At 36.0% G+C, this 13,640-nt stretch overlaps 1 protein-coding gene across 1 annotated transcript in view; it reads right to left on the minus strand.

Annotated features, from left to right (window-relative positions):
* Positions 1-13,640, minus strand: part of GNB5 (G protein subunit beta 5) — an 83,362-nt gene that overhangs the window by 59,305 nt on the left and 10,417 nt on the right. Inside the window, exons 3-4 of the mRNA XM_053719899.1 lie at positions 10,774-10,815; positions 8,838-8,914 (exon numbers count right to left, since the gene is read on the minus strand). Of these exons, the coding sequence (XP_053575874.1) occupies positions 8,838-8,914; positions 10,774-10,815 (119 nt within the window). The remainder of the gene's footprint in view (positions 1-8,837; positions 8,915-10,773; positions 10,816-13,640) is intronic.

Here is a 13,640-nt window from a genome sequence, read left to right on the forward strand (position 1 = left end):
ACAGAGTTAGGTTAATTTTTTTCCTTTTTTTCTCTTTTTTACCCTCCTTCTTTCTTCCTTCTTTGCCTTTACTTTCTTCTAATTCCCTAATAAACAGACAAACAAGCAACAACAAAAACAACAACAGCAACAAAAAAAAAAAAAAAAAAAGGAGATTCTCCCCCACATCCCTATCTCCACTCCCTAGCCCCTATCGTAACCAATAATCCTGAGCTGTATTTATATAGCTTCTATTCCCTGTAGCAAGAGACCCAAGAAGCTGGGAATTCATTATATAGTACAAATTCTGCAAAACTGTCTGAACTCAAAAATGGAGATAGGATACGCTTTTGGATATGCAGTGTATAGGACTTGATTATAGGTAACCAATCTGAGATAAAAAAAAATATTTTTTTTTCTTTAGCAGATTTCAGATGAGAAAGAGGGAGCAAATTTCGATTTCCAATTTTTTGCTATAAGATGTCTAATTGACATGATGATAGATACCAGGGTTTTCCGTCTTAAGGAGGAATCAGTAATATGGAAATTAAAAAAAATAATATTTTCTGGGCGAAGTAATATATCGATACCATAAAACCTTTTTAACCAAAAGGAAAGTTTGTTCCATAGTTGTCTTAATCTAGGACAAAAATAGAACATATGTAATATATCGGCCTTGGGATGTGAGCAACGAGGACAATTAGAGGATTGTGAAATATACATTTTTGATAATCTTACAGGCGTTATGTATGATCTATTTATAATTTTAAAATGTGATTCTTTCCAACTTGATGGAATACAACATTTATTTACTAAGATACAACTGGCTTTTATATCTCCATCCTCCAGATTTGGACAATCCCGCGACCATATGGAAAAAATATTATTAAGACAGAGTAGGTTCTGTTTATTGAGCATGATATCGTACATCAGAGAGATTGACGATAACCCTGCTTTAAATTTCAAGATACATTTATTAATATCAGACCATGCTAGACACGGATTGGGCTCCCAAGTATGATTATTAAGATAATGTTTTAACTGGAAATAAGCGAATATATCCTGTCTAGGTAAACCAAATTGTATAGTAAGAGACTCAAATGAGCGAATATAACCATTGTCATGGAAAATTTGGTACATATTAATAAGTCCTTTGTCGGCCCATTTCTTGAAGACTGCCTGGGAGTAGCCTGGGGAGAAATCAATTGAGCCAATTATTGGGAGAAATTCAGAGAAAGAATAATCAATTCCTATTAGAGTACAGAATTTTTGCCAAGCTTTAATAATATTTTTTATAGTTATCAGACCCTTAATATTATAGGGTAGATCTCTTGGTGCATAGTGCAGACTAGCTTTAATAGAGAAGGGGGAAAGCATATAATTTTCCATTATCGAACAAGAAAAAATATTTGTGTTAGCTAACCAATCTATGGCAATTTTGGCTAAGCAGGCAATATTATAAAATTGAATATTTGGTAGAGCAAGACCAGCTGAATCACGAGAATGCATTAATTTCCTAAGTGCAATAGGGTTTTTTTTATTTTTCCAGATAAATCTGGAAAAAATAGAATATAATTTACGTTGGTCCAGCATAGAGATAAATAGTGGTAGATTCTGTAGAAAATATAATAAACGAGGAAATATAATTGTCTTGATGACACTGACACGAGCTGACAGTGAAATGGGTAATAAAATCCAATTTTCTAAGTCAATTTCAATTTTTTGAATAAGGGGGGGAATATTTAACTTATACCATAGATTAGGGTTGGCATGAATATGAATGCCTAAATATTTGAATGTTTCGGATGTTTTAAAGGAAAATTGGACTTGGTACGACTATCCTTTTTAATCCACATTAACTCACTTTTCTTGGAATTGATTTTGTAGCCGGAAAAAGAGCTAAAGGTGTTAAGACTATTTAGAATTATAGGGATTTCCTGAGCAGGATTTCCTAGAAATATCAATAAATCATCTGCATAGATTAGAAGTTTTAAAGTTTGCGGACCAAATCTAATACCATTAATTGTGTCCCTAAGCCAGATTGCAAGCGGTTCCAAAGCAATATTGAAAAGGAAAGGCGACAATGGGCAGCCTTGCCTAGTACCTCTGCCTAATGTCAAAGATGGAGAGACCTCAGAATTAACTAACAAATATGAGATTGGATTACTATAAATATTATGTATGAATCGGATGAATTGATTTCTAAAACCAAATTGCTCAAGCGCTCTAAACAAATGATTCCACGTAATAGCGTTGAACGCTTTTTCGGCATTGAGACTGATTAGAGCTGTATCTTGCATTGGATGGGTCTGTTGAACTTGATCAGTATTATATATATAATCTATGCATGTTAAAACTTTGCGTATGTTTTTTGAGGAGTTCCTGGTACTCATGAAGCCCGTTTGATCGGGATGGATTATCTTATCGAAAGAGATCGACAGCCTAGATGCTATAATTGTAGTTAAGATTTTGTAGTCTGTATTAAGAACAGATATGGGTCTATAAGACGCGGGATCTTCCGGGTCTTTGTCTTTTTTAAGTATTAAAGAAATGTTCGCTGCAGTAAAATGTTTTGAGATTTGTTGATCATTGGTAAAATAACTATTATAAAGTCTTTCTAAAGTCTCTATGATTTCATCCGCTAAGATTTTAAAGAATTCAGCCGGAAGGCCGTCAGGTCCTGCTGCCTTATTTAATTTAGTTTTTACTATAGCTTTCCTTATTTCATCTTGAGTTATGGGGGCATTTAGTATAGTTAAATCTGTGTCCAGCATTTTCGGCAGGTTAATCTTAGACCAAAACATTTCTTCCTGTACTGTATCTGGTTCTATTCCAGTATATAAATGCTGGTAATATGAATGGAAGAAATTACTAATTTCATGAGGGTCTGAATATCTTTTATTACCTGTCCTTATGGCCAGTATATCATTTTTTTTCTTCCTATTTCTAGTTAGCTTAGCTAAAAATTTAGCAGAACAACCGTGAAAACTTTTATAGTAGAGATTATTTTTGATTTCTTCCTCTTGGGTTTTTTGCTTTATTAAGACATCTCTTTCCTGTCTAGCTTCTATGTATTTTTTCCAATTTTGGTCATTACGTAGATTATTATATCTTTTATATGCAGTTTTAACTTGATTAGCTAAAAGAATTTCTTGGGCAGCAGCTTTCTTTTTTATAATACACATATAGGCCTTTATCTCGCCTCTTAAAACTGCCTTTGCAGATTCCCAAAATATTTCTATTTTATTAAAATAAGCAATGTTATTGACGCAATAATCTCTCCAAGTTTGTTTCAACCATAAAGAAAATCTAGAATTGTTATAAAGATATTTTGGAAAGTAAAATGTTTGGTTATTACTCTTATTTCGAGTCAAATAGGGGAGCGCAATTGAAATGCTAGCATGGTCTGATAGGACAATATCATTTACCTGAGGAACTAGCTTAAAGATGGATAGTGATTCTGATATTAGAATATAATCTATTCTAGAGAATGTTTTATAAGTTTTAGATTCACACGTAAAAATCCGAGAATCGGGATTTTTAATTCTCCAGATATCAATAAGTTTCATCTTATAGCAAAAAGATCTAAAATACTTGGCTTGTCGATCATATTCTTTTTTATTTCTAATATCAAATCTGTCAAGTTCAGTACATAGAGACATATTAAAATCACCCCCAACTATAACATTCTGATTAATGTAGGGGAATAACTTGGACTGAATTATCTTCCAGAATTTAGGTGAAAACTTATTGGGGGCGTATATATTACATAGAAACAATTTAACATCTTGAATTTGAATCTGTAATAATATAAATCTGGCTTCCGGGTCCCTCTCTATATTAATAATCTTATATGTGAGATTTTTATTGATTAGAATTGCAACTCCGCTTTTTCTGGAAGAACAGGGAGTAGCTATAACTTCTCCTATCCATTTAGACTGAAGTTTAGATATTTCAGTATCTTTAAGATGGGTTTCTTGGAGGAAAGCAATAGTAGGATTTTACTTTCCCAGTCTTTGAATAACAGATTTACGCTTTATTGGTGAGGTTATACCTCCTACATTCCAGGAAAGGAGTTTAAATTCTTCGGCTAAACTTAATCCTGTAAGATTAACTATCTAAGATAAAGATATTTAGGATCATAATATACTTTAATAATTGATGGAGTAAGTGCAGACATCGAGACCCGGGGACAGAGGGGAGGGGAGAAGGGGGAGAGAAAAAAAAAAAAACACACAGTACAAAATATTAAAATTGACATTAAGAGCCATCAGATAAGTATTTCTGAGCTTCTTCTACAGAGTCAAGAGATATCCTGTTACCTTCCTTCGTTACTATAATTCTGGCCGGATAGAGCATACGAGCATTTTCCCCTTTATTGATCAACTGAGTACAGAAGGGTGCCATATTTTTTCTTTTAAGGGCAGTTTCATTTGAAAAATCCTGAAATAACAGGATTTTCTTGCTCGCTATAGTGAAAGTTTCTAATTTCTTAAAGAGTTTGAAAATTTTAACCTTATCTTGGAATCTAAGAGTTTTAAATATGCAAATTCTGTTTCTAACTGAACCATCTTGGTTGAACCTTCTGGGGCCTATTCGGTGAGCTCTTTCTATTGATAAAGGGAGTAGATGGGGAGGAAAACCTAATGCTTGTGGGAGAACAGTTGATGTGAAATGTAATAAATCCTCAAATTCTGGGGTGTCGGGCAGGCCAACAATTCTAACATTGTTGCGCCTGGAGCGATCTTCTAGGGCCTCCAGGCGATTTTGTAAATTACAGATTTTATCTCCCTGTTTTTGTAAAGTACTATCTTGTGTATTGACTAGATCTTCTAGATCTGAGATTCTAGATTCGGCTTCACAAATTCTTGTAGCAAACTGTTTGACCTCTGATGAAATTAGGTCAAGCCTGGACGTAATATTCGATAGATCTTTCTTAATAGAATCAAATTGGGGTATAAATAATTGACTTAGCTGTGTTATTAATGGTTGTGTGTCAGGAGGGCTGGCCTGGACTTCTAATATAGAATCTGAGCTAACCTCAATTGTTTTTCTTTTTTTCTCTTTAGTTTTAGCAGGCATTATGGGTAAATTTTGTTTCACCTGAGTGATAAATCTTTCCATTAAGTGAAAATAGTTATCAAGATATAACCTTTTAAATAATCCTAAATGTTGTGATAGAAAATATTGTGCAAAACGTGCAAAACTCTATGAGGAGAGAAAAAAAAAAAAAAGTGAATATGTGTGCGTGCTGTTTCTCTTTTTTTTTTATATTTTATAAACAAACTAAGTGTATCTAGAGCCTGCTAGATCGTTTGACAGAGGGACAATGTATCAAGATGGCCTCATCAGTATACAACAGACTATCCTGACAGACTATCTATAATTGCACCATAGATTTGAAAAGTTTAGAATATAAGTGTAGCCTTATTCAACAATATAAGAATGACCAGTAACACAGATAATTATGCATCTACATTACACCTTGGGTTTAAGGCAGATATAGGTGATAAAAAAAAAAAAATTACTGTGTCTAATAAACAGAGATATGCGGAACAATTAGCAATATCTTACTATACTAATAATTAAGGTGTACAGGGAAAAAATAAAAATAAAAAAAAACAGTAATATAGCAGGGAGCACTGAAGTCAAATATAATCAATTTAAATTTCAGCGCAAAAAATAAGTACATTTTCGGCCAAGATTACTATATACCTAGAAGTATTCAGACTGATTACTTGGACGTGATAATTAGGCACAGTTACAGTAGCATACACTCCTATAGCAACAACAGAATTATATGCATAGTTTCAGCAACACTTTAGCTCGGGCAAATCAAGGCAAAACATAACAGTAGGAGCCTTGAAAAATATAGGAGCCTTGAAAAATATAGTCCCGGAGAAGAGGGGAAAAAAACAAAAAAAGAACACTGCAGTCAGATCAGTTTATACTGAATATGTAAAGTTAGTAGCAAGAAAAAACAGGGGGATAAAGGCCAGTCTGGCCCGAATACTTGCGTAGCCCAGGATAGAAACAAGAGCGCCTTCTTTGGGGGGTAGGATGAACCCACTTGAAAGGATCATATGAGGCGAGCTGAGTGTCCTGTGCTCATCTGCAGCTATCCAGTTGAAGAGAAGCAAGATTACCACTGCTTCAAGCCGGGCCAAAGGAAGCCAAATTATGTCAGAGGATCGTAGCCTTCCTTTTAAAGGTGCTTCACAACTTAGCACCTACGTTGAAAATCATCTGCTGAACTTATTCAGAATGTGGATGCTTTTGATGTTTAAAAGTGTAGCTGCTAGTAAGGAAACTCTTTTTCTATTTAGGAGAAGAGGGTAGTAAAATAGATCTTTCCTCCTCTGAGAACGTTTTCCTGCTGCCTTTTCCGTTGTAATGAGGATAGGTGATAGAGCAGCCTTGACTGGACAGCCGTATCTTCTGCTCGGTATTTGTACTGTGTTGTAACGGCTATCACTCTTTTTCCTCCTTTTTTAGCAGGGAGTATAGCCAGGTACCTTCCAACTTTATACCTGCAGGGCAGAGCGACTCTGACGGCCCCAGCCGTCCCAGGAAGAGTACACAGCACCTGCGGCACTGGCAGCCCTGCGGTCGTTTCCACTCTGCAATCCACAGTTGTGAGTACTTGTCTTGGCTCTGTAGGGAAAACCGTCCTCCGGTGCTGTGACAGTTAGGCTCGCTTCAGTGAGGCGTCTATCTGGTGTCTTTTAGACGCAGCGGGTCCTTCTTCGAGGTGTATCTGTTGGACCTGAAGGTCTCCCGCACTCAAGCTATGACCGTGGCGAATCGGCCTTAAGCCACTTGAAGACTTCGGTGCCTTGGAGCCGGGTCTCAGCTCACATATCCGCTCGGTAGTGGTCCGCTTTACCGGCAAGGATGATGGCACTGCGGTTTGGTAGGAACGCTCAGTTAGGAGTCGGCCTTCGACCTGCCTGACTCCATGAGCTCCGCCCCGGAAGTCCCCACTGCATTTATATATATACAATAGTATCATATGTATTCTGTATATATATGCTTTACTTTTTAGATATATTGTATCTACATAGATATTGCTCATTGTGTATGTAATTGTCTATTTGATATAGACATAATATATCTGTCTGGTACTGATTGTTTGTGGTTAGCGCCGCTAATTACACCTTAGGGTGTTAGTAGTCATTCTTTCAGTAAATGTTTGTTTCTAGGGGGATGATTCTCTATAGCTCTCTGGGCTGGTGAAATTCTATAAGAATCCTCACCAGTGCTTCTGTTTCCCTAGTGGAATTCTATAAAGATACTTTTTACCCTGAAAACAGGGTGTCTCCCTAAGAGGGTGTATACTGCATTTTCATATAGGAAGTAGATGCATACATTACAAAAGTGCACAATTAAATTTATAATTTAAAAATCATAGAAAACTAATAATTGAACCATTCACATAAAAATGTTAAGGTGCATCAAAAATCGTAACAAAATTGTTCACCAAAAATCATATTTTAGCAAAAATGCCATTCGCAGGGACTGACCATTTTTTACAATAATTCCACCATGGCAGCCCCTACGAGGGTCAGCATTAAAAACCATGTCTGATCTGGAGAGATTTAGAGAATTGGCCCCTAGGTGACACACGCACTGTCATGATTATCACTTTTAATGCAGGCATCTTCATAACCGGGCTTTAAAACATGATAACGCAATTGTACATTCAAAAGTAAACTATTGCAATCCGATTCCATTCTCACCACTGCTTAACTATCTGAATGCATTTGTATCTAGGCATGATGGGCATATTAGGCATGTTTTCTCAATTGACACTATTAAACATTTTTTATAGGAGAATTGTTTTCTTACAATATTTACATTACTATATTATTTATTTAGATTTGCGATTTGACGTGACCTATATCTGAAAAGAAGAAGGAGACTACTGGTTTCTATTACAAGGACTTATGACATCTTCTTATACTGGATTTTAACAGTACTGTGACTGTAAAATTTGAAACAGCTCCATTACAATATTGTATCTGCAAAGAAGATGTTCAAATATGATTTTGCCTTTGTGAATTTATTTTTTAAAGGAAACGCGTTTTTGTTAACATAAAGTCCGAACACGTTCACGAGTGTGTTTTACAGTGCTTACGTCTACATTATTGAACTTCTGAACAGGATTGCGCCTTCCCACTCTTTTCCTTTTAAAAACTCAAAAAATTAAGGAATTCATAAAAAATATCTACCCACCCCTCGCAACATCCAAGTTGTGAGCCACTATCCATTTTATACAACAAAGCAGAATCTATCTTGTAACTGTTCACTTGTCATTACATAGATGGAGTGTCACTGTGAAGTATACTGCCATCACAACAACATCTTCAAAATGTTACAGAACAAACAAATTAAAATAAAAAAAAATAAAGCTCTATAAAACAGCTCACGCTAACATATGCAAAAAAAAACAACTTGAAAATAGCTCATGAGAAATAGTATAAAAATAAAAAACAAGACAAACTTAAAGGGCCACTAAATTTAAAAAGAAAGTATCATAATTTAGATAGAGTAAAACTTTCAATATACTTGCATTATTAAAACGTGCACATTCTTTTTATATGCACACTTTCTGATGCTCTAACTCCTACAGAGCATGTGCAAAAGTATATATGTATATGGATTTTGTGATTGGCTGATGGCTGTCACATGATACTGGTGGAGGAAAATTTGAATTAACTTTAAAATTTACCAGAAAATATTCTACTGCTCATTTCAAATTCAAAATAAGTGATGTTGCATTGTCTTTTTATTGTGTATTTGTCAATTATTCATTTTCATGTGTAACCTCCAGTAAACTGAATCAGAAATATACTTACCCACATGCAATAGCACAGCCAGAGGGCGCATATGCACAGGCCATCACCCATGTACAAGGCATTGTAACTGCATGTTCCTGTAATTCATACAAGCATATACATGAACAGAGCATTTACTGAAAAAAATGTTGTCATTGGGAATTAAAAGGATCACAATTAAACTAGGCTATGGATCAAACAGCTCTATTCTGATTTTGTGAAGGGTACAATGTGAAGGGTACAATGCCAGTAGGTACAATGTGAAGGGTACAATGCCAGTATTATTATTAAACAGAGGGCTTTACGCCATACCTATTTTCATTTGATGACTATGGACTCCATTCTTCCTCCCCACTTATCTGGGAGCAACTGATCACCCTCTTTAAGAGTAACACCCAAATCTTTTCTAAACCTTGAGATCAAGTTTTATTTAAAGGGATAGTAAAGTCCAAATTAAACTTTCATGATTCAGATAGGGCATGTAAAGTTAAACAACTTTCTAATTTACTTTTATTATCAAATTTGCTTTGTTCTCTTGTTATTCTTAGTTGAAAGCTAAACTTAGGTAGGCTCATATGCTAATTTCTAAGCCCTTAAGGCAGTCTCTCAGCTGAATGTATTTGATAGTTGTTCACAGCTAGAGGGCGTTAGTTCATGTGTTTCATATAGATAACACAGTGCTCACGCACGTGAAGTTATTTAAGAATCAGCACTAATTGCCTGAAATGCAAGTCTGTCAAAAGATCTTAGATAAGGCGGCAGTCAGCAGAAGCTTAGATACAAGGTAATTACAGAGGTAAAAAGTATACAGGTGGCCCTCGGTTTCCGCCAGTTCAATTTGCGCTGTTTCAGAATAACATCCTTTTTTTTAGTCATGTGACTGCTATTAAAAAGCATTGAGAAAGCAGTGCATTGATTAAAATAGCCAGTAGGTGGAGCTGTCCGCTTGTGTTGCAGTAAAGATACACACAAGCAGGCTGAAATGAATCAGTGTAGCTAGCTAGACATGAGCTATCGAGCAGTTTTTATAGGAACAAGATCTTCCTGTCTATAAATCAGTCCAGATTTGAATGCATACAAGGAACTGTTTGCAGAAAAATGCAAGTAAAGTCTGTGTTCTGTGATTATTTCATAAGGTTTATAATGCAGTTTAGCAAATGTTTTTGTTCATTTAACTTAGTTTAATTATATATTCTGTGTTGTGTGATTATTTGATACTGTTTAGAATGCTGTTTAGCATTTAAAGTCTTCATTTCAAAGCTTTAAAAATAATTTATTAGGTGTTACTTATGACAATTTTGAGAGGGACCTGGAACCTAACTCCCTCACTTCCCATTGACTTACATTATAAACTGGGTTTCAATTTACAACGTTTTTGATTTACAACCATTCCTTCTGGAACCTAACCCCGGTGTAAACTGAGGGCTACCTGTATTTATATAACAATGTTGGTTATGCAAAACTGGGTAATGATAAATAAAGGGACTATCTATCTTTTTAAACAATAACATGTTTGGTGTTTACTATCCCTTTAATAGGAAAATTATTGTAGTGCTTCTTTACAGGCTGCATTTTTTTTTAAATGCTGGTAAAATAGTTTGTACAATAATTTTTTTTTAAAAAAAAGTAAATTTGACATGCCAGCCTTTCTTTAATACACAGGGTTATACCAGCTTATTAGTGAAATACTTTCATGTTGCATTCTGCTGCCGAAGTATAATGATTCCAGGGGAAATGGCTGATAACCAGTCATTTGTTTTTGTACCATCTGCAACTATGTATAAGCAATGTTAACACACAGCCCAATGACAATATGCCTTTGCAAGGGTTCCACTGAAAATACTGTCAGTACTTACTTTTCTTATGTGTTTGATATACGCACATGGATATATGTATTGCTATATTTTTACCAGCAAGTTTTGCATATACACCATTAATCAATATGGGTATGACTTACCTTATTGGTTGTAAATGCATCCCACACAATCACCTTTCCATCCTACAATAAAAAAGAGACATACATTTATATATCTAAATTAATAATTTTATATAAAAAAAAAAGAAAGTGGTGAAAAATCTGAAAAAAAAATATTTTTACTAACTCTAAACTGTACTACATGATGTAGAATAATAAGGTACAATCAAATATCTCTAAAGATTCAAATATCCAACTGTTCACTTAACACATGGTAAATATTGTAAAGATAAAGAATAATTTTAAAAAAAGAAAGCAAATCTGATTATTTCTTTTGATTGTGCTTCAAATAAACGTCTTGTCTAATTTGTGTATTCCCCTATTCAAACACAGCCCTCAGTGATTAGCCAATGAAAAGAGTGGGAGGGTAAAATTCTGACAGAGAGGTTTCCTAAATTAATCAAAATATAAATAGTCGAGGGGGCGGAGCCAACTACCATAGAGGATAGACGTGTTTTAGGAGAGCTCCTGAAACCTGTTCACTAAAGCCTTTATGTAAGCAGTCCTAGAAATCTTTATATCCTATCTATCAAGCCTATGAAATTGAGGAAACTTCCATACATTTTGCTACTATCCTAAGGGATCTCCTTGACAAAGCTGATACTCATTTTCGCAGCTTAAGATCCGACATTGAGGTGCTGCGAGGCCAAGATGGCGTTGCTCGCTTATCCAGATATGACACCCACGTGGCGGACCCATCAGAAAATCTGCTATCTACACAATACCCATCTGAGCCACCACAAGCAAAGCAGCCCAGACGGGATTCGACTATAGTAGTGTCTGGCAATGTGAGCGACAATCTGACATCTGCAAGCTCAGCTGTTCCGGTCCATGTAAAGACCGCTGTGCCGAGGCCAGAGGGATCCCTCCAGATTACAGGTATGTAGCGCTTACTGCGGCTGCCTCGGGGCCCCAAGCCGCACCTTCCAACTACTGAAGAGCGGTACCTACCGCTAGCCTTGCCGGCGACTTTGGGGACAACAGTCAAGCCTCCGGGAGGGAGGCGGAGAATCCACGGACTCTGTATTTCTTTCTCTGCGGTCTCTTCCCCTGGAGGGAGCTACTGGGGGGCCTTGGAGTGGGACGCAGGGGACCCTTCCATAAAGCTTCCCAGGCAAGCATTAGAAGTAACAAAGCTTAGAGACACGATGCCCCTGGTCATTTTTTTGCATACACTCTCTGGGAGCAAGTCTGGACCTCAGCTTTCATGTTTCAAACTACGATTGGGCATAGGTTAAAACTGAGACAAACCGGAGGGCTATACTTGAAATTATGCAAACGCTCTCCTGATTTGCCCTGGTCAGTCATCTAATTTACTAAATTTGTCCTGGCTGTGAGTTATAAACTATAATTTAAGCCAAGTAGGCTACAGAATGTTCATCGGAAACCTTTCAGGACTGCAGTAATTAGCAGAAGTTATGTACTTTTACACACCTCCATAATCAGCACTTGTTTTTGAGTGCGGGTATAGATTGTGACATGCCGTTTCCTTCCAAGGTGGCTGATTATAAATAACTGTCATAGCTTATTCATACTATACATTTAGTAGGTAGTTAGTTTTAAAATCATATCCCTGCTCATATAGAATTGCATTGCCTAAATTGTTAAGTTTTCTTAATGAGATGTAGGGGTAATAGTTATGTTGTAACCTAATCTAGGCAGCTTTAAACTATGGGAACAGAACTGTATTAGACTCCAGATAGGAGATTTGAAAGGAAACAGACAGCATGAAGCCCTACATGTAATAAAACATTTTGTAAATGTACGTAGATTAGACCCTACCACATCACAGAAATAAGATATTGGGTATAGAATTCAGCTTTGTTTCTTTACTCTGCTAATACACTTTGTTCACTACACACTCCTATAGCAGAAATATTATATTTCTCCCCAGGTTCTTTCTGAATCTACAACATGCTTATTGCAATGTTTGCTAATATGTCTTTCACACACTTGCTGGTGCTTATAAATGCTCAGATGCCACTGCATCACACTCTTATAATATAGGCCCGGAAGATAACCTATTTAGTTCTATTATAAATTAATGTTAAAGGGATTCTATAAATTGCCTTACCTCCTTGCAGGTTATGATGTGTACTACTTATATAATGTGTTTATTGTATGGTCAAATGTATCTCATCGTTACCAAACAGTTTACTATCTTCTCAAATGTTATATGGAAATGTATATTCTCTATCATACTCCACTTCAGCTAGTGGGCAAGTTTGCTACGCAATATCTGGATAAGCTCATATATTGCCTGTTTCGCTATTCTTTAGATCAGTCCTGAGCACCTAAGTAAATTGCTATTATCGTGACATATATACATTTCTTTGTAGTTTATGCTTGTAATGTTTGGGTCTCCCTGAATGAATCAGCAGAGTTGCCTTTAGCCCCTACCCAGTTACTCCACTTTGTGTTAAAATGTTACTTTATCCCTCTATATACTCCTAAGTAGACTAACTATACAAGGTATATCTCATTTGGCTTTTTAGTAACCCAGCTACCAAGCCTATGATCTCTATGATTGGGCACTTGTGAGTCCACACCAAGTATCATATGCCATTTACATTTATATATGGCTCCGTCCCCCCACCCCTTTCCCTATACGTATAGCGGTGCTTACCCGCTGAATATCCCCCTCCCTCCTATATACCTCGGCCCAAGAGTGGCTGATATCTATGCTAACCCTCCACAGGTTGTTATTTTGGTCTTAGGTTAAATATTATTAGAGTGTGGAGTTCATACGCTGACAATATAATATAAAATGAAGTTCTGTCTCATCTCGCCTAAAGATACTGTCTATCTTCATAATCAGATTGGAAATGTATTTTCTCTTGCTATATGCG

This window comes from Bombina bombina, chromosome 6 (assembly GCF_027579735.1).
Source record: "Bombina bombina isolate aBomBom1 chromosome 6, aBomBom1.pri, whole genome shotgun sequence".
NCBI classification, from domain to species: Eukaryota; Metazoa; Chordata; class Amphibia; order Anura; family Bombinatoridae; genus Bombina; species Bombina bombina.